General features: G+C 47.7%; 1 protein-coding gene across 2 annotated transcripts in view; it reads right to left on the reverse strand.

The window, feature by feature from the left end:
* TENM4 (teneurin transmembrane protein 4) overlaps positions 1 to 22473 on the reverse strand; it is a 714583-nt gene that overhangs the window by 88694 nt on the left and 603416 nt on the right. For both annotated transcript variants that reach the window (XM_073879780.1, XM_073879779.1), the window contains 2 exons: positions 15242 to 15388; positions 6173 to 6389 (listed from right to left, as the gene is read on the reverse strand). In XM_073879780.1, coding sequence (XP_073735881.1) covers positions 6173 to 6389; positions 15242 to 15388 — 364 coding nt within the window. The remainder of the gene's footprint in view (positions 1 to 6172; positions 6390 to 15241; positions 15389 to 22473) is intronic.

Here is a 22473-nt window from a genome sequence, read left to right on the forward strand (position 1 = left end):
GGTTCAATGACTAACAAAGGATGGGACACATGAAGAGCCCTCAAGGTAAGGGGCTATGGATGCATATCTTCTTGCAGGCCTTGCACTGAGCATTATGTACCAAACAGAGTTTGTGTTGTGTGGCAGCTCTGTACCCCTCAGAGCCTGGCCAGTCTCTGTTCTCCAGAGGATCTGACCCTCTCCACAGCATATGATCCTCTGCCTCCTTTGGGATGAGTACTCTGGTCACCCATCCCTCATCCTTTTTCTAAAGTCCTGACTCCTCAAGTCTTTTCTCTTTGGGCTCAGTGTGTCCCATCAGCTGACTTTTTTTTTTTTTTTTTTAAGATTTTACTTATTTATTTGAGAGAGAGAGAGAGAGATGATGAGAGAGGACACAAGCAGGGTGGAGGGGCAGAGGGAGAAGCAGACTCCCCACTGAGCAAGGACCCTGATGCGGGGCTGGATCCCAGGATCCTGGGACAATGACCTGAGCTGAAGGCAGACGCCCAACCGACTGAGCCACCCAGGCGCCCCCATCAGCTGACTTTCATAGCAATCTGTCCACAACCAACTTTCTCACCTGAGTGAGTTGATAAGCTGTTAGGCTTACGGGGGCCCAGAAAGACTTAACAACATCACATTTCTCTCACCCATAGTGTCCTCAAACCTACACTGAACTGATACTCAAATAACTCGGGGATGGTTCTTTTGTCAGAACCTCTTCCTACGATCTGGCATTGGCGATCCACAACTATTTGCTGAAGGGATCTGTCTGCCCTATGTCCAGTCCATCCTTCCCAAGAGAAGAGATGCAAACAAAATTGTGTCATAGGGACATAGTGGCCTTGAGTGATCTCTGAGGAGGAAATATCTCATGCTTTACTCTCTTTCCCAACTGTCTGACCCCAAGCTTTATAGTCTGGGTCCTGTTATCCGTCCTCCTTTTACGGATGGTCAGGTGGGGATCCATCTGCCACCTACAGATCCCAGTTTCCTGCTCAGAGGGCACCATACGTTATATTTTCCCCATGACTCCAGGTGAGGGACAGGCATTCCACTGAACAGATGGGGTCTGGGCCTCCAGGCTGGGAAGGAAAGATGGTATTCAAGCCACTTAATCTGGTGATGGTGGTTCTCCTGTCTGCTCTGTCCCCTTTTACTTTAGACCTGTGTTAGATCAGCCGAAGCCACTCACATCTCTACCACCTACATGGAGTTGAGGACAGCAGGGGCAGAATGTCAGACAGAGCTGCTACTGGACCTGCTCTGGACCAGGCATCGTGCTGGGCTCTAGGGACACAGATGAGCCAGACAGGGTTCCCAAGGGAGGCCTTCCTTACTCCAAGTCCTTCGGGCAGTCCTTCTGCTTCAGGTCAGAGTCAAGCTCTGTGCTCTCCTCCAAGGAGTCCAGCCCACCCTAGAGCCTACCATGCTTGGCAGGGGCCCTCACATCCTGAAGCCCTGCTGCCCTTCCTTCTCTGAGGGCCACCCCTGCTCCAGGACCTTGGGTGCCAGCTGGGGTGCTGCACAGAAGCATAAGGAGCTCCCCATAGAATTCCCAGTGCCATTGGTGGATCTGAGAGCCTCCTGCTTCTTCATCCCAGCCCTGGGGCCAGGTCTCTCTGAGTCAGACACACAGCTGGGAGCCTGCAGCGTGCAGGAAGGCTCTGGGGCTGCCCATCCTCGCTGGGCTCAGAAATGCTGCTGCATCCCTGGGTGACAGCCTGCATCGTGAGGCCTATTAAATGGATTCCTGTGCAGACCATACAAGTTGTGCCACAGCATATGGGGTGCAGGAGAATGTGGGTTTTTCTGTCAGGCACAGGCTACCAAGTCAGGTCTGTCTGCTTATCAGAAACCCCACTCTCTGGAGAAGTGCCACTGGATTCCTCCCTAACAAGGACCCCAGCTGACAGCTGGCTGGCACAATGCTGCTTTTTCCTTTCCTCAAATAAGAATTCAACAGTCTAAAGCTCGCTCCTCTCTCGGTGGCTGCTGGACTTCCCTGGAGGACACGTTACTATCAAGTTGCACTTCCAGTTAAAAGAGTTAGAAGCTCTTTTTAACAACCTCACCATCACCATCGTCATCATCATCTTCTTCTTCTCCATCATCATAATTATCATCATAGAATTAGCAAACATTTTTGGTGTGGCCAGTACTAGGTGATGACTTTAGGTACTTTGTTTTTTTCATTTAATTCTCATGGCAACTCTGCAAAGTAGACATTATTACCCCGCTCTTACAGATGAAGAAATTGGAGCTCAGAGAGGTTAAGGAAATTTCCCAAGGTCACACAGGTAGAAAATGGATGCAAAAGACTTTAAACCCAGTTGTCTGAGATAAATGGATAAAGAAGATGTGGCATTTATATACAATGGAATATTACTCAGTCATCAAAAAATGACATCTTGCCATTTGCAACGACGCGGATGGAACAAGAGGGTATTATGCTAAATGAAAGAAGTCAATCAGAGAAAGACAAGTACCATATGATCTTGCTCATATGTAGGACTTAAGAAACAAAACAGAGGATCATAGGGGAAGGGAAGGAAAAATAAAACAAGACGAAACCAGAGAGGGAGACAAACCATAAGAGACTCTTAATCATAGGAAACAAACTGAGGGTTGCCGGAGGGGAAGGGGGTTGGGGGATGGGGTAACTGTGTGTCGGGCGTTAAGAAGGTCATGTGATGTAATGAGCACTGGGTGTTACATGCAGCTGATGAATCACTGACCTCTATCCTTGAAACTAATAATACACTATATGTTAACTAACTGAATTTAAATAAAATAAAATAAAATTAAAAAAAAATAAGTCCAGTTGTCTGATTCCAAAGCTTGTGTTATTTTCACTAGGCCATGCTGCTGCCGTAAAGGCTACCATTTACTGACCACGTAAGTTACCAAGCCCTGTGCTAGGTGCTTTATTTCAGTTAACCCTTCCAATGGCATTCATGAAATAGTCATTATTACTGCCCATTTGTAATTGGAGGCCCATGCACAAAGGTTCAATCATTTCCTCTGAGGTCACATGGTGCTGGTGGGAGGTAAAGCCAAGATTCAAACTCTGGGCACTTTCTGTGAAGCCACATTCCTTTGTACGATAGGAAGGCAGGCCACAACCCAAACCTGGTAAGGGGTTCCACTTCATCCCAACTATGTAAATAAGCACTGGTCTGCAGACCCAGATCAAGACAGAGGATACCCTATGGGCAGTCTAATGAGAAAAGCATTTGATGTTTCTAGGTTTCTGGTCACTTGGGCTTTTTTTTTTTTTTTGCATAAAAATCTGTTTGGGGATACTGAGTAGTGACAGACCGCTGTTTCTTCCAAATCTAGATGAGCAAGGAGCAGGGATATAATGGTTTGGGCACATATTAGGTGAAAGGAATTTTTACAGTAACCTTTAGAAGCTTCTGTTATCCATTTATTTGTAGAGTGAATACCATATTCCAGGCCTTGCCCTAAGTGTGATAGGTTTGGAGAGATGAACAGTCTCTGCTTTCAAAGCATCTGTAGTTTAACTGAAGGTGACAGATACATAAACAATGATCTGGGAGCCGACTTCTCCTCCTGCCTCTGCTACTCATCTGTAATATGATTTTTAGCAGATGATTTAACCTCCCTCGACTCTGAATGCTCAGTATAAAATTAAGTAAAATAGATAATGTATCCATCCATCCTCCCTCTCTCCCTCCCTCTCTCCCTTCCTTCCATTTCTTCATTGTTCAAGGCAATATGTACGCATGTTTGTTTTGAGCATCTACTAAGTGCTAAAATGAGTAAGATGCAGTCCTTTCCTGGAGGACTCAGTTTAGAAGGTTGACGGACATTTACAGATGTGTTATATTAAGCCACTTGCCCAGAGCCATGTACCTGGTAGTGGCAGAGCCAGGATCGGAAACACAAGTTGGCCTGACTCTGAGGCCTGTGCTCTCCCCTTCTGTCGAGAGGTTCCTTCTCCTGGTTCAGCCTTCTCAAGTTCCCTGCAAGTCAGACCTGCTGGAGCCACAGTGGTGAAAGCCTGCGTGGGTCCCCCAGGGGTCTGTGGCATGTAAGCAGCAGGCTTTGGTGGGTCACCAGAAGACATGCAGGGGGCGTGGTCCCTGCTGGCACCGATCAGGATGGCACGGTAAGGGTCCTGCCCACTGGCAGCCAACCAGCCAGAACCCTGATCAGATCCCATAATGGGCCCAGTAAAGAAAGGCTGAGCAAGGAATATTCCCCTTGGTAGGAATAATATGCCTATCTCCGGTTGATTAAAAGAACATAGGCCATGAGAAGGCCTACAAGCATATACAAAGTCACACAATTGAATAAAAGAGCAGGAAGCTTCCTACCCAGAGACAAAAGCAGCATTTCTGACCAAGATAAACGAATAGGTTTTTCGTCTCTCTAGTTCTGCTCCTGGCTCAGCCACTTGACTAGCCTGTGAATTTGGGAAGGTCATTTAACCTCTGCGGTTCTCAAGATTCTTGAGGTGAGTTGAAAGGTTTGGACTACAAAGCACTTTCATCTCTAAAACGGTTAAAGTTTGAATGATTTTACGCACTCCTGTTATGCCCCACCCGCTGGGCTCAGAGTACTCCCCCATTTCACTCTCCCTGTGCTGTCCTTGCTCCTTGTGAGGAGGGACGGGGGCAGTGGGAGGCAGGTGCTCTGGACCCCCCAGTCCTGTGGTGTGAAGCCCAGAACCCGGGCTCCATCCCGTCCCAACAGGGGGGGCCTTCTCCTTTGACGCCCAGTTATGCTCTGGAGATGACCATACCGCCTCGCCTCCCAGGGCGGGTCCTTCTACGGTCCCTGCCCTTCTCCCCTCACACATTCGCCTCGAGCAAATTTGTGTGCTCCTGGTTTCGACTGCTGCTTGCTTCTTGAAGGCTCCCAAATCAACACCTCTAACCTCCATGTGAGCTCCAGAATAGCTTATGAACTATAAAATCTCCCTTCCTTGCCCTTACTGTGCAGGGGGGAGGTCACCACCTGGCTCCCAACCATCCTGCTGCTCTCAGATCCCCAGCTTGGTGAAGGCAACACCATCTCCCAAGGCATCTGAGCAAGAGACTCCTGCATTCCTCAGGCCCAAGTGATGCCTAAGCCCTGCTGATCTCCCCCTTTAAACAGAACTTGAGGATGGCCTTCACCCTTCCCGCCCCTCACCACAAGCCCATTGTCCCCGCGGGGCAGGAACTCTCTGGCACAGAAGTCATGGACACAGAAGGGACAAAATCCGTAACTGCTGAACTGAACTGTGCTGACTTTTAGAGAAAGCTCTGCATGTAAGAGGAATCCCTACACTGGAAGACATTCCAAAAGAAATTATTACAAGTCACTCTTGGATGCTATGCCTGGGTCACAGAGCCCGGTCGGGGGAGCGGAGAATAGAGAGCGGCCTTTTGCTGGCCCCGTTCGCTTTCCAGCCCCCGGTCTTTGTGCAAGCTCTTCTCTCTCCTGGGAACACTCTCCCCTCCCTGGCTGAGGCAATCACTTCTCATCTTTAAGACTCTGTCCTTAAGGCATGGTTTTCTCCTCCCCAGGAGCACCTCCTCGACGGTCCCAGAGTACCCTGAGGGCACAGTTCTGGTGGATCATCCTGGAGGTCTTTTTTTTTGTCCCCTTGGTGGACTGGGAGTGACCCATGAGCAAGGACATGTCCTATTCACCTCTGTGATTCCAACACAGGACCTAGCACAGAGTGGACCTCAGTGAACAACTGTCCAGTGGGTGACAGACATAACTGAACACTTGTGAAAGAATGCACAGGCAGACGGCCTGGGGGGCCAGCCACTGCGCCCCACCCCCCACCGTCTTCTGGACATCAGCTCTGAGGGTGAACGGTGTTAAAGCGTTTCCGCTCATCTGGAGACGGCAGAATCAGTAAGAGCTGACTGCAAAGAGGGTATTGATCCAAGATTCCCCTTGGACCTTTGATTTCTCACTCTCTCCATCTATCACCCAGCGGGAACAACACAACTTGGCTCATTAAAATTCCAAATGCCTGGGATAGCAGTTTTCTAAGTGTGGGCACCTGAAGCTGCTTCTCTGCCTCCTGTGACATTCCACCGAGAGCCTTCGATGCCCACCCTTCTGGCTTCCTCCCCACCCCCACCACCCCAACGGTGGCCCGAGAGGTGATTCAGTTCTCACGCAGACAGCCACAGCAGGGGCCGGGCCCCAGGAAACTCACCCTCCGTCAAAGGGGTTCTCCCCGGGAATGATGTGCGTGCTGTCCCTGCCCACAAGGAACTTGATGCGGTCGTAGAAGGAGTGCAGGTTCTGCTGGGACGCGGGGGCCTGTGTCTCCTGGATGATGTCCAGAGGGTCGGGGGAGCCCAGGCACAGCGGGTTGACATGGCAGAGGGGCTGGAGGCAACAGTCAGGGTCCATGCAGTCCAGCAAGCCATCTGGAGGGGTGACAGAGCATGAAGTTCATACTGCTACAGTCCACCAGCCGCGTCTCTCCACAATGCCTTCGTTCACGTCTCTATTTTCCACTCACTGAGACACTTGATTAAGGACCTGACATAAGCCAAGGCCTTTGTGGGGAGATCCAGGGGCTTCATATCTGCTCCCAGCCCACTCATCTAGTCGGGGAAACGGACAAGCCCGTGTACAGGGGCACAGGTGGGGATAAGGTGTTTCTGTTTTTTTGAAGAGACAGAGGGAATTCTATGCGGGCCCAGGGGTGGGAGAACATACGGAACATCCGAGCTGCTCAGCTCAACTCAGGTGAGGGACGAGCCCAAAAAGAGACTCTTGATGCTGGTGGTAGCAGAAGTATCAGGGACGCGGGCCAGCTTAGGGAGTTTGCCTACCACCCCCGGGACAGGGACGGTGGGAGCTCCTGGAAGGTTGAAAGCCTGGGGGACATCTTCTGATCGGCATCAGTGAAAGAAGCTCTCCTGTAACCAGGAGGGGGGACTGAAGCTGGCCCAGAGTGGAAGCTGGGGGCCCCACGGTGGGCAGCAAGGGCATCTCTGAGGTTGCACGGGGCACAAGAGATCAGAGCAGGAACAGTGGAGGTGGGGAGAAGTGGGTGGTTTGGAGGGACATTTAGGGGTTATGAGCAATAAGAGCCGGGGAGGGGGGACAGGAACAGCCCAGGGTGACAGTCTGTATGCTTTGTTGTAGAGAGCAGTCTAAGGGCACATGTTCCTCTGGGTTCAAATTCTGTCTCTCTTGCTTATTAGCTGGGCACCCCACCATCCTGGAGACCTAGATCCTGTTCCAGTTACCTCTGTTGTGTCCCCAGCACTTAGTCCAAGATTTTAAAACATGGCTGTGAAGTAACTACGCAAATGAGAATTGAATGAATTGACAAATGCATCAGGGGATGAAACCAAATAACAGCCCATGAAAAGCCAGAAAACCACTATCTTTGTTCACTTCAGCTCAACAGTGTGGTATGGTGGGAGCATCATGAAGCTCAGGCTGCAGCTCAGGTCCCAGAACTGCCCCTAAGCATGCCTGTGGACGGATGCCTGCTCTCATTCTCTGAGCCCCAGTCTCCTCATCATTGACATGCCTCCCTCGCTTCTGTCTCCCAGGGTTTATGATACAGATGCCGCCCACCAGAGCACAGCATAGCCTGAGCCAGATTCGGTGCCCCATCCACACAGGCGGCCCCCCTAAGCCCCCTTACTAGCCTCAGACGTATTGTGGCCTCTGGTAAGCTACTTGACCTCCCTGAAATCCATTTTTTTTCCCTTAGTAAATTAGGGACAAAAATCCCTTGTCTTTCTTGCCTACTTCTGCATGGCATTCCAGACTTCATGACTTCCTTGAGGGTAGTGCGGCATCAACAGCCTGGACTCCAGAACCCAAATTGTCTGGGGTCAAACCCTGGCTCTGAAACTTACTACTTGGGCAAGTTACTTAAACTCTCTGGTCCCCATTCCCCATGTGTCTTACAAGGGGATTATAAAAGTGTCACATAAGTATTTGTGACATAAATACAAAACATAGTATATGTCCCCAAATTTAGCAGAGTACTGGGTACACAGTAAGTACTTACTAAGAGGTGGCCCCCCTTCCTGTCTCTGAGTCTACAACATGGCTCACCAAAGTGTAGGGCCATTTGTCCTTGGTCTGCTCACCTCCCAGATTCATCTTGAGATGTGGAGGAAAGGCCTCCTCTGACCCCAGCATGGTCCTGGGTCCTAACTTGTGGCTCCTGTACCAGAGCCCAGATGCACCCACTAACTGCCTAGCGAAGCACCTGTCTTCTCCCGCGGACGGCGGCTCCATCACACGTTCTCGTGCTGCCCCTGTCAGACATTGCTTAAACACATAATTGCAGCCCAAGCTGTGGGTTATTTGCATTCTGCTATTGATGTTAGCCTGACAGATTCAGCTGCCGCATCCATAACTCTGCAGAAATGCTCCATTATTCAATCCCAGCGAGCAGGGACGTTGACCATTAAATCAGCAAGCACAATTGAAGGGCTGTGAAAAGTCATGGCTAATTTGAAATTTTATTAGCTATTGCCTGCTCTTGTTTACCACTGAAGCAGACCCTGGAAGCCAGTCTTTTACCTCTTCATAAACACTTTGCTCTGTGGCATCTTGGAAGCACTGCTCCCTGTTCTCTAGTCCTGGGGGAAGATTAGCCAGGAATTATTGTTATTATTATTAATATTATATTAAATGATGATGATGATGATGACCACAGGCATTGTGCTAAATGCTTGACAAAGAATGCTTTCAAAGAATGTGTCATTGAATCTTCCCAGCTCTGTGAAGTAGCTGCTGTTGTCACCATTACCCTCATTTTATTTATTTTATTCTTTAAAAAGATTTATTATTTACTTGAGAGAGAGAGAGAGAGAATCCCAAGCAGACTCACTGCTGAGCGTGGAGCCCAATGCGGAGCTTGATCTCATGACCCTGAGATCATGACCGGAGCCGAAATCAAGAGTTGGATGCTCAATTAACTGAGCTGCCCAGGCTCCCCATCACCCTCATTTTAGAGAGAAGGAACTGGAGGCTCAAAGTGGTAGAGTAACTTGGTCAAGTTCGTGTAGTCAGAGAAGGAGCTGCCTTAGAATCTGAGCCCAGTTCTTTCTGAAGTATGAAAGGTTCTTTGAGTCCTGAAGAGACTTTTGGGAACTATTTCTTTTTTTTTTTAAGATTTTATTTATTTATTCGACAGAGAGAGACACAGCAAGAGAGGGAACACAAGCAGGGGGAGTGGGAGAGGGAGAAGCAGGCTTCCCACTCAGCAGGGAGCCCGATGCGGGGCTCGATCCCAGGACCCTGGGATCATGACCTGAGCCAAAGGCAGATGCTTAACGACTGAGCCATCCAGGCGCCCCATTGGGAACTATTTCTTAAGTGGAAAACATGAATTTTTGAGTCTTGCTGAAATACCTCTCTTCCGTGCCCTTCCGGCTCCCTGGGTGAACTCCATCACAGCACTCATTCCCCCTCCCCCCATCTAATGTTGATTTTCTCTGTCTCCTTCCCCAGACTGTGGAGCTCATCTCAGTATACCTGTGCCTCCTCTAGCTTCTGGCTTCATCCTTGCTTCTGGAATCAGGCTTCCCCACACTCCTACTTTCTTTCCTTTTTTAAAAACAAATTAAACCGGAGCGCCTCGGTGGCTCAGTCGTTAAGCATCTGCCTTCGGCTCAGGTCATGATCCCGGGGTCCTGGGATTGAGCCCCACCCGCGTAAGGGTCCCCGCTCAGCGGGAAGCCTGCTTCTCCCTCTCCCACTCCCCCTGCTTGTGTTCCCTCTCTCGCTGTGTCTCTCTCTGTCAAAACAAATTTTAAAAAAATCTTAAAAAGAACAAAAACAAATTAAGCCATCAATTTTAAAAACAAATCGTTGTTTCTTGTGATCAGAGGCCCTTTGTGCTCTAGTTGGCCATTCTGCTGGAAATGAAAGTCTCAGCAAGGGCTCTGAGCTTCAGTTGGGCCCATCTACAAAGGGCACAATCAGACGTGCCTCACAGCTGGGCTGGGGAGATTAGGTGAGATCACGGACATAAGCACTTGGCATGATGACCAGCACGTCTGTGCTTGGTAAACAAGAGTCCCTATTAGCTCCTTGGCCAGGTGCTTCCCTTGGACAGGCATCCTCACAATGGACCTGTCCTGGCTCCCTCCCACACACATTTCAGGGCAGCCCTTTTCTGGATACAGCCTGGCTTTGAAGAACTGAACTAGACAAAGATGGCCTGAGAGACACACCAGTAAGTCAGGGAAGTGGAGACCCAGGAGACTTGAAGATTGGGGTTCTCTGAAATGGAGCCACATCACACAAGTGGGGCTCTCATGAAAGTCCTGGGATCGTGGGATGGCTCATGGGTACGCTTCACAGGACAGAGTGACAATGCCAGGCCAACAATTCTGTCTGCCTAGGCCTTCCTGGGTGGACGCTCCCTCATCATTTACTCAGCAAATATTTGCAAAGTAGTAAATGTGGGCTAAACCTCTGCTAATAGAGATGATCATTATTAAAGGAAGCCCCTGTTCCAAAAATGAGTGGGGCCCACCAAATTCTTATCAAAGGTGCAGTTTACAAGACAGGCTTTCATGCAAATCCCTCTGTTTTCAAAGGCAGCACCTAGTATAGCCTGATACAGGGCATGTGGCTGCCCGCAGTAAGGGAGACTTCCATGCTTCCGTTTTCTTAGGCACAGGAGACAGACTTGAGAAGAGGCATGTTAAGAGGAAAAAGTAGCTTTGGGGAGAGAAAAGTAAATTTTGGGGTAGACTAGAAACACCTCAATGTACAGTTTTCATGATTCTGCAGTTTGGCTAGTTTGGAAATATTTACATTTTCCAAGGACTTCATATCTTACTTACCTGTATATTACACACAAGTCGGCTGACTTAGAAAATGTCCGTATTTCATTTGTACGCTATTCCCATTGACAGTCCTTTCTTATGGCAAACAGAAAGACAAACAAAAAACACCAGGAAAATAGGGAGGATTTTTCTCCATTTCCTTAAAATTTTCAGTAAAACCCTCTTGAACTCTAAACCCCAACTTTTGGGAGAGAACATTCCTCCCCACCGAAATACCCTTTTTCCTTCCTCTCTCTGCCTACGTGGTGAAAGTGAAGGGGGTAGAAGGAAATGTGGGAGGCCGCTGGGGCTCCTGAAGGCTGGAGGGTCACAACACCGGACCCAGCAGTGACCTCCGGACGGCATGGAGGGCACAGGGAAGCGGAGAGGAAGTGTCCAGAAGAGTCAGACCAGAGCGCAAAAAGAAAGATGGAAAAAAAGGGAGGGAGGGAGGAAAAAGACAAGGGATGCAGGTCTCTGGGGCACTAAATGAGCATTCCAGAGGGGTTCAAGTCCTTGTGGCCCTTCACCCTGAAGCTCCCCTCCAGGGCTGAAATGCTGCATTGTTCACGCAGTGCTGGCTTCTGCTATCATTTCCACCTAAGTGCTACTGACTTGTGGATAAAGGCCATGCTGTTTCCTCCAGCCCCCTCCTCAGTGCCTGCCCTGCTGGTGGGTGTCAAGTGACCTTGAGAACCAGGGAGTGGGGAAGAGGAGAGAAAAAAATCCAGGCTAGAAGCCCGAAGAGCCAGTTCCTTTCCCAGCTCTGTCACTTTCTCGCTGTGAGAACTTGGGCGCACCCCTTCCTATGTCTGAGACAGCATTTGTTCATGTGACACCAGGACAGTAAGCTCTGTCAGCCCCTCAGGATTGCTGGCGGGTTCCTGGGTTGTAAAGAGGAAGTGAGTCATTCAGTGACATTCTGGGGTCCTCCCCATGCCTGTGGCCATTCCCCGGAGCCCCCTCTGCAGACAGGTGCTATGACACAGGATGGGTGAGGTCCCCTGCCGTCAGTCCCTGTCCTGAGTAGCAGTGGCTTTTCTGTGATCTTAACAGCTGCCAGTGAGTGATGGGACCCTGGGTGACTCCCCTCCATGCCTGATGTCGGTATCTTCCTCAGTTGGGGGGTGGGGTCCATGGGGCAGCCTCTGGGGGCTGACCTGCCTGACAGCCACCTCCTGTCCTTTCTTTGCCACGGGCCCATCTCTCCTGGTGGCTGGCCAGCTGAAACTCCCTCAGAAAGCAAAAGGTGTGCCCTAGGATCCTATCGAAGGTGGTGGTTCAGCTAGCCTTCTCGTCTTTACAGATGAGGACACTGGGGCTTAGGTTAAGTGACTGACAACGTCATCCTGCTAGTGAAGTGTGGCAGAGCTGGGAGTTTGGTTTCTTATCTTTCTCCAAATCCAGCTTTAGGCACTGTGCCACAGTCTACATCTTTTCTGTCCATGCTTTAGATGTCCTAGTTCCTCCACAGAGGGCAGGAACGGACTTGTTGACTTCTCTACCCCAAATGCGGAGCACAGTGCCTTGCACACAGTGAACATCACTTTTGTTGAGTGAATGAACAAAGAAACGAATGAAGATCTGAAGACCCTGATGCAAACAGCTCAATCACTTTGGCCAGGCAGTGGGGTGTGGTGGAAGCCAGTCCTCCCCGCACTGCTCGGGAGGAACTTATTCCTCTCCTTAGAAAGGAGGCATGGGGACAGGCCCGTCCCTTTGGCACCCACCATGTGGACAGACAGGAAGACGGTCACGCCTCTGTGGGATGCGGTGTGCTGGGTGAGCCAGAGACAACAGAGTGCCGGAAAAGAAGGAAGAGATGGGGCCATGGAAGCCAGAAGCTGGGAATCCAGCTTGGGCTGCGGGCTGGGCTATATCCCAGAAGACCGAATGCCTGAACTGGGACCAGAGGGGTGGACATGAGCAAGCTGAGAGGAGAACAGAGATGGGAACAGGTCTGAGAAATTCATGGACGAGCAACTCTTTGTGTTGTAGTTGTTTGCATGGTCCTTACACTCACGGCCCCGTGGACAGTGTGTAACACGTCCATCTCTCTTCCTGTGGGCTTAGCTGCTGCCCGGGCTCCACAGCCCAGCAGCCAAGCCTGTCTTACTGCGGCCACAGAGCAGCCTTACTGCAGCCCCTGAGCAGCACCCAGGGAGGCCCTGGGGATGGAGGGTGTGCCTCCCCCCAGCCCCCATACACATCTGGGAGAAGTTTTTGTGATTTGCTATAATAAACTCTGTGCCTTCTTTGAAAAGGCTTCCAAAATCTCTATCTGCCCCTTGCAACACAGGATTTTTAAAGGTCAATTTCTCTCTTATCTCTTATCACAAGAAACGTGGTTTAGAGATAGTCTGAAGGGTGACCGAATTCTACGGCTTTATGGGAACTCTCCATTCCAGCAATGGGAGATGGGAGGAGGAGGGAGGGCAGAGAGCTTTGTTCTCCACTCTCCTGAAATTTCTCCTTTCAGGTGGCATCTATCAATGATCTGTATTGCAATCCACGATCGTTTTTCATGGGACCGACAGCACCTGAAGAGATGATCACACCTTGAAGCTGCTTACAAATCCTTCATCCAAAGGGGTCTGGTTGTTTTAAGGTTCCAGGGGATTTTATACTCTGGCTTCTGTTTTTGAAACACCCATTCCATTCTAACCCTAGCTCTCCTGCTGATCCGCTGTGTGACATTGGGCAAATGTCTTCAGCTCACCGAGCCTCAGTTTCCCCACAGGGAAACGTCTGCCCTGCATGTCTGTTGTGAAGGGCTGGACATCACGCCCACAGAGCGCTCAGCACAGCGCCTGGCACCAGGGGGTGCTCTAAATTATGGCTCTTACTTTCCTTGTGCACTTGAATTATCTCCCTTCTAGCAAGGAGCATGGAACAGTTTGGGATACAAATTTTAAACAAGAGATGAAAAAGGCCAAAATACATTATTATATGGAGAAACACATTATAATCTGAAGTGAAATAAGTAGAGTGTAAAATTTCATAGAGAGCATAATTCCAACTTTTTAAAATAATTATTTATATACGGGTATATATTTTTATCATAAATATCATGCTTCTGTGCTTACAGGTAGTAAGGCACAGGAGAACGGGAACTGATATTTGCAGGTGAGGGACTGAGGCTTAGAGAAGTTGAAGAGCCCACTCAGGGGCCTGCAGTCAGCACACGGGAGAGCCGGGGTTTAAATCCCAGCCGTCTGGGTAGAGATCCCGCACTTTTCATCGCTGTGCTGAGCTGCCTCTCAGGCACGTTGAGTGCACCTGCCATCCTCACAGCGACCCTGCAGGGCAAGCATTCTTATTCTCACTTTACAGCCACTTTGCATGTTTGGGCCACAGTTTCACCATCTCTGAAATGGGCATGAAACAGACATGCCCCAGACGCGTGACAGCATTTCAGGAGCGGTTTCATGGACCGAACCACACGAAGAAGGTAGGTGGGTCACAGGGCCTCTCTGCCTGCCGGCCTTGCTGGTCCCTCACCAGCCAGCGCTCTGGTGACATCTGGAGGCGTGTAAGGGTGAAGGGGCTCTGTCATCGCCGTGCCTGGCCTAGGGCCTGGCCCCATAGAAGGGACTCTGGATATTTACGGAGCACAAGAATTTTTTTCATTTCTCTATCTTTTTAGTCTCTCCCACTAACCTCCTGAGATTAGGAGAGTCAGGAAGGATCAACCCATCTTCTACGAGGGATAGTAGAGCACATCGTGATTATATTTACCCAAGTAACACAACAGAAAAAAGAAGGTTAATGCTAGGACCAATATAAGGATTGGAATGGTCCTCATGATCCAACTGCCCCATTTCATAAATAGGAAGTGTGAGGCCCAGAGACATCAAGTAACTTGCTTAGGGATACACAGGGGATCAATAGGGATTGCAACCCTGGTCTCTTCTCTCTCAGCTGAGAAATGTTCCATAAGACTAGGCCTCTCTTCCTTAGGGTCTGGACTGTGCAGCACTTGAAAAAACCCTACTAACTAAGACCAATTCTATTACAAACCCACAGGGACAGAGGGTGTGGGGGCAAAGGTGGCTTGTTGGGGGTTACTATCAGAATCAGGGGAGAAGGCATCTCAACCAAAGGTAACTCAACCTCCCTCCGCTGGAGAAGCATCCTTTCTGCCACTTTCTGTAATACAAAACTGGACGGGCCTCTTCTTGTCCATTTCCAGTGAGGGGGATTGTGTAACTTTGCCAGGCAACCCATCCCACTATTGAGTTGCTAGAAAATTCTTTCTTCCATATGGCTTCTCCCCTCCACTGGCTGTCAGATGGCCATTAATTTCATTTCCATTAGTTCATTTAAATTAATTGAGACGGAACAACTAGAGACATGTACTCATTCCTTCGACCACATGTGCAGTTTTATGCCCGCCCACTGCCCTGGGCCCCCGCCCGACCCCCGCCCGAGCTACATGGCGTCCCCAGGTGCTGGAGCCCTACCTCCATCATTGTCTTTGCTGTCACCACAGGCGGTTTCCATGGATGTGTCACAGCCCGCTCCTCTCCAGCCCAGCTGGCAGACGCAATGCCAGCCATTCAGGTCCAGGGTACATCTGCCATTGCCGTTGCACAAGCCAGGGCAACCCTCTGCAAGGCAAAGCATACAGCATCGAGGTCTGATCGCCCGCAGCCACCTGCGGTCACACACACTCACGCTCTTCCTGCCTGCTCGGAAAACTCGCTCACGTCCACCCGCATGCCGATGCCCTCAGCACCCAGGGAGGCTGGGGTCGCTGGGAAGTGCCACGTTGCCAAGAGTGCTACTGAGACTCACAGGTGGAAGGACTTGCTAAGGCCGCCCGGGGAGGAGGTGGCACAGTTAGGAAGGTGGGGACAGGTCTGAAACTCACACCTTCTGCAGCGAACGTCCCCCCTTTCAAAAGTGATCAGGATGCCCAAGGGGGGAGCCCGTGGATGGGAGCCTGACAGAAGGTGACTGATGGAAACTTTTGCCTGGTCCCTGCTCCATGTTCATTCTGGTGTGTTTTTCCTGTTTCTGGGGGCTGTTTGGAACAAGGGGCTCACCTCTCCGTTTACTCCTTATGTTCCCTCAGCACTTCTGGGTCTCATTCTAGAAGGGCTATCCTTTTTTCAGCACTTGTTACTGGGTCAACTACCATTGTACTGTTACTTGTACTGGACCCTAGGCTTTTATTTTGTCCCGTTTTCTCCTAAACAACCGTTTGCTTTGAGGAAGAGCCCTTGGGTCTTCTCCTTCCCATCTTATGTATCACCACTAGGAAGAGGGTTCTACATGCAGAAGACCCCGACGACTGCCATGAGAGACTAGCTAGGGCTGTCTGCGATTACAAATGCAGGTACGGGCAGGATGCCCTTCCCTGATTTTGTCCATCTGTACACTCACATGCCTGTCTTTTATCAAGCACCTTCTCTGGGCTAGCACTGGAGGTACAGAGATGAATAAGACCTACTTCTCATTCTTGAGGAGCATGCAGCCTATCAGACGAGACAGATTTGTATAAGCAAAATATTTCACTGCTAAATGCCCTCGGGGAGATGTACAAAATCTGGTGGGAACCTGATATGGGAGTGGCCATCTGTCTGAGAGAACCTTGGGTGATTGCATCAAGAAGGGTCAGGTGATGTTTAGATTCTGCCGTGGTTCTGCTTTGTCCATATCATAAGGTAGGGAGTTATCCTTACTAGTCAAGTAGATTTACAGGTTTTTTATTACCATCCTTTAAAACCCTTCTCTCTGAGTTCATGGCTCAGAAATCTATGTCTGAGAATCTGTTAAGTTACATGGTTCACTTCAGCTTCTATTTGGCCCTTGGTTTTCATTCAAGTCTTCATTTTAACACCTGTCAACTCCTTCCTCAGAGTGGCTTCAAAAAACACCTTTCACTGGCCTACCTTCTGTGTCTTCTCTCTGGCCCTGCTCAGTCTCAGGGAAGGGTACGGACGTCAAAGTCATCTATAAAACTTAATTTACTATTACGAGCAGCAAACTGCTACAAATATGGCTACAAAGTAAATCTGCCACAAAATAACTGAAAATTGACCTCTTATTCTTAAATGGGACCAGTGTGAATGTAGCTGTCCCATACAAGACGTAGGCTGAGGTGGGGATGCCCCATATGACCCCTCAATTAGAATATAAAACTTTAGTGTTTCGAGGCCTGTTGGTAGTTGACTTTTATTGCAAAATAAAAGAAAAGAACATGTTCATTTGTATTTGAGATGTTCAGACAGCAGCCAATCAATCACTCTGGCCACCGTGTTTGTCATTCAAAGGAAGAAACAGTTATTGACTGTGCACTCCAAGCCTAGGAGGGATCCTTGCACAAGTTTAGAAGCAAATGTGGACTCTGGTCTTTGCACAGAAGAAGCCTCTTGGGAAGGGTGGGAAGCCACCAGCGTGGCTCCCCCACAGGTGACCAGGACAGCAGGCGTACAAGTGCAGGAACCAGGCTGTGGCATGCAGGTGATGAGCCAGGCATCGGACCCGGCTCACAACACCAGCCACCCTTCCCGGTCCAAGCAATTAGGGACCCCCTCTTTCCCCAACTAGTCCCATTTGAATGTTTATCCACCCAGCAGGAAGTGCCTTTCAACGGAGCCCCATTTGTATTTGAAATCAGTCTTGGAGGAAGGAAGTTGAGTCCAATGGTTAAGAATGGTAGTAGATTGCTTTCTCTTGCTCCAAGATGTAGCCTCTCGTCAGCTGCAAAGAGTATAAGCCTGGATGCCCTACTAGTCTGGTTCAGCACTCAGTGACTTTTACGACCTTATTTAATTTCTTTGAGCCCCAGCCTACTTATACAATGGGGTTTTGCAGGGGATTAAATAATATAATGTGTGTATGATGCACAAAGCCTGACCTACAGCTTCAAGACAGTATATGAATCTTCTACTGACCTTTACCTTCTATTTTGAGTAGAAGGCATACAGTATCATGAGTTGTACCCATAACCTCACATAGGGCTCATAGAATGGCAACATGGAAATCTGAGGCACTTGTCTGATCAGAGCAGCCAATTTATTGTCTGTGAAGGTCCAGATAATAAATATTTTAGGCTTGTGAGCCATAGGGTCTCTGTTGCAATTACTCAAATCTGCTATTGTAGTGGGAAAGCAGCCAGACATAACTTACAAATGAATGATGGCTGTGTTTTGATAAAACTTTATTTACAAAAACAGGTGATGGGCCAGATTTGGTCCGTGTCCTGTAGTTTGCCACCTGCTGGTTTAGAGGCTTCAGGACAGTGATACCATGACAGTTGCCATCTGCTGAGGGCCTACCATGGCTTGCCACTGTGCTAGACACTTCACACATATTACTTTTAAATTAAATAACTTTTTATTATTCTTTCAGATCTTGATTTTCTAAGGCAGTTCCAATTTCACACCATTTAATCCTAAATTGTAAATTAAAACCATGTGTTGTAACACAGTGTGGACTTTGGAACTGGGCAGACCTCAGTTCAAATCCCCATACTACCTTTTTAGTTACTACCCATGGGATAACTGGCAAATTATTTAACTCTCTCTGCCTCAGTATTGTCATCTGTAAAATGGAGGTAATACCTAATTCAAAGAGTTGCTGAGAAGATTAATGGAATAAGGTATGTTAATTATTTAGCAGGGTAGGTAACATAAGTAGGAATTCAATAAATGATAGGTGCTATTATTATTATTATTATTGAATTGATTTGTCTTAATATTGTGTAACTTCACTAAGAAATTCACAAAGCAGAAAATAACCTTTGCCAGTTCTAGCTGTATCAATGTTCGGGTCAAGAGCTATGGTCCTCATCATACAAACCCTGCCAAAGAGAGCTAAGACGAGCCCAGCAAGGTGGTCATGGGGGTCAACATGCAGCTCAGTGACAGGCAGCAAGATGGGTTCAAGGCCACGAGTCCCAGCCTGGGCCCACCACTTCATGCTTTCCCAGTGCTCTGTCCTCCTTGGAAGCAAGTGTCCCAAGTATATGTAAATTATTAATTTTGCAAATAGTTTAATGTCTTATTCCCTCCATTAGAATATAAACTCCATAAAGGCAATGTTGGCTTTAACCCAGTGCCTTGCACACAGCAGGTACTCAGAGGGTATTTGTTGAATCAATGAATGAGACAAGAGACCCCTAGGTTCTGGTACCTGCTGCCTAACTTGTGAGATCTCTGCAAAGTTACTTTTCCTCTTCTGGCCTCAATTTTCTTATCTATAAAATGAAGGTTCAGGTGAGATGATGCGTTAGGTCCTTCCAGTACAACCGACCCAACTGAGAGGGTCAAAACGACGGTAATTTTGATGATATTGTTTTTAATTTCAACAAACTTTACTCAGCACCTACTGGATGCCAGGCAGGGATGTGTTAATTCTAGGGCATACAGAGATATATCTCATCTCTGTATGCCCTCTGCCCTCGATAACTTCATATTCTATTTACCTATACCTTACTTCGTTCCAGGAAGGACTTACAATGGGTCTCATTCTCTCAAACAATACTTTTCAAAGTGAATTTTGCAGAAAGCCAGTTCTATGAGGTCCTCAAAAACAAGCTTCTGCAGTCAAGTAAGTTTGGGAAACATTTTATCCTATAATCTCATTCTAGAAAGTCACACTGAACATTAATATGTTAAAGGCTCTGAGGGTCTGACAATAAAGAAACTTGCTTATTTGATTATCAGGACATTTTCCAATTTGACCTCAGAACCTCTTTCCCCTATAACCACTTATAATAATGTGGAATATTCCATTTCACAAAGCCCTCTTTGGGAAACCCTGCTCCAGTGAACTCGGCTTAGCCCACAATGCCGAGTGCACACATTCTGTGCTGTTTGGCATGCATTCTCGGGGAGGGGAAGCTCTATCTGTGAAATCACAGGAACACTTTAAATACTGTTAGTTTTTTCAAATGGACCAAGTTATACCCTGGGGGTCTGCACTGTCCTATCGGTTTCGGGGTTTCAGAGGGACTCTGAGTACCTGTGGGTTAAATGAGGTTTGCTTTCAGCCAGGAGTTTGCTTCTGGAGTAATCACACCCCCATTAGTCAGGAAGAGGAAGCCTCCTCTGGGGTGACTTGCTGACTTTCTTGAAGCAAAATGCCCATCCTTACCCACCACTAAAGCTCGTTAATTCTACAATCTCTGAAACTCATTAATAATTCAGAGAACCCAACTGACATTAACAATCCCCTCTGGAAGGACTCCCATCAGGTATTTGCCAGAGCCAAAATAATGTAATTTCAAGGTTTAGAGAAGGCCTAAGCTTTTCAAAAGAAAAGATGCCCTTTAAATGACAAGGGACCACTTTATCTTCAGCCTTCTGTGTAAGCCTATGAAGAAGTCCCCTTGAAGCTAGCGTCAGGGATGATAAGAAGACTTTCCCAATCCTTGAGGATAGTTTTTAGTTAAGTGGCAAAGGGGCTGTGTGTTAACCCTACCATATATCGGAATGTCCCTTTCTTTATGGTTCTCTTTCCAGTCCTCTTGTACTTTTTCATCCCTACAGTCACTTCCCTAGACAAGGTCATCATCATCTCCCATGTTGATGATGGCAAGAGTCTCCTAATTGGTCTGTTTGCCTCCAAATGTTCCACCTCAACTCTTTTTTCCCCAATATGGCCAGATTGATCCTTCCAAATCACAAATGTCATCAAGCCATCATCCTGCTTTTAAAAACCTTTAGTGGCTTTCTCATATGCTTCTGCTAAAGTTCACAATCTTGGTCTACAAGGCCCTGCCTAAATTGCAGGGGGGCGGGGCGGTCTTCTTGCTAAGTGGCCCCTGGACATCTCCTAGCATAACCTTCATCACACTTGTTGGGATTATTTGTTTTATTAGTGTCTACTCTCCCAGACTGCCGGCAATACAAGAATAGGAAGCATTTCTGTTGCGTGGTATCCACATTTTCTGGCACTTAGGAGGAGTTCAACATATCTGTTAAGTGCATGTTGTTTCTTTAGTCTCTACCGATGCAAATAGAAAACAAAGAACAAAAGTTGACTTGTCTTTGATGGCATGATACTTTAATCTGACAAGTCCTGAGTTTGCACGGTACAGGTCTCTGAAATCTTTTTTTTTTTTTAGGATTAGTATCCATTATACCAGAAAGTCAGCAGGATGGGTGCCTGGTTAAAATCTAAATTTAAAAAAAAGTTTGTCTTTTAAAGCAAGTTATGATTTATTGGCCTAATCCAAATAAAGGTCTGGTGATATTTTCTGAACTAAAGATCAGAACAGGTGGTTTGAGAGAGAATATGTCACTTCCTGGTGAGGGTGCCAGTTTGGAAGGCATGGTTTGGAGGAAGAATATTGGAAATTATGGGACATTCTTGGTGAATGGTGATAGAAGGTAGAATGCTGGAAATATGTAAATTCAAAATCCTGGCTTTGCCACTCACTACAATGATGACCCAGGGTGGGCCCTTCAACTTCCTCAACTTCAATTTCCTTTTCCAATAAAATGAGTATAGTATATCTTCTCCCTTAAAAAAATTCAAAGGACTTGCTTAAGACTCATGGATATGAAAAAAAATCAGATAGTAGGAAAAAATTCTACCAAATAGATGGTAACATTATTAAATTTAATCCATATTGAAGATTCCTCTGATAATGATTATGTGTGAAATGCACAGGGACTACACTCTTGCCGGAATGACTATATTCTCAGTTGAAGACCAGCATGTAAAATGCAAGGAACCCTGCTTCTCGACACCAGGCATCCATCTGATGGGCCCCACTAACACCTTTCCTGTACTTGGCAAAGATATTCTGGTTGGAAAGCATTCAATCATTTCTGTTTCCCCCAAACCCTTTCCATAAGTTTTTAAACAGCAATTGCTATCTCTTATTAAAAGCCAATTTAGCCATTTTCTTTACAATTTCAACAATGATTCTGGCTAATGAAGTTCTCTAAATTAAGGCTGAGAATAAGAATACAATGATAAAATAGCATCGCTAATGTTTACTGAGCATCATCCCTGCCCGTGTGCTAAGCATGTTGCAGTGATTATTTTGCTTGATTCTAATGCCAACCCTATGAGGTAGGTCCTGTTGCCAAGTTCATTGTACAAGGACTCCCAAGTGAAGGGAGGTTAAGTAACTTGCCCAAGGTCACCCAGTTTGTTTACTGGTGGACTTGGGATTCATTCTCAGGCAGTCTGACTCGGAGGTATTTGTCCTTAACCACTGAGCATATAATCTGTGCCAGGTGATGTTAGGACTTCAGGATAAAATGATGAATATGGCAGGATATTTCTCCTCAGGGGGCTTAAGGTCTTTCACGTGCACACATATCTGATCTTTCCCAGACTTACTCTTATAGGAGTCAGGCCTATTTAGAAAATGGGGCACTAGCTAATGAATGAAGATGTTGAAAATGGAATTACTTTGCCTATAGGGAACACTCCTCAAACGTAAAACTTACCAAACTCGGGCCTTCTCTGAAAAGGAAAAAAAGAAAAACCCAAGCAAACAGACCACCCACTCTCTGAGGTCAGGGGTCTGTGTCCCCAATTGCCCAGAGCCTGTCACAGCATCTAACACACAGCACTAGTACTAGCAGGTGCTTCATATGTGCTTGTTGGATGAATGAACATGACAACAGTAACGTAATGGAGTTTGTTCAGACTTCTTAGCTTGCTCTGGGGACTCTTCCTTTCTCAGGCCACCCACCCTGGTCCACAGTATCTTAATTCTGATGGA

This window comes from Callorhinus ursinus, unplaced genomic scaffold, assembly GCF_003265705.2.
Source record: "Callorhinus ursinus isolate GAN/ISIS: 27379988/994484 unplaced genomic scaffold, GSC_fseal_2.0 scaffold35, whole genome shotgun sequence".
Lineage (NCBI taxonomy): Eukaryota > Metazoa > Chordata > Mammalia > Carnivora > Otariidae > Callorhinus > Callorhinus ursinus.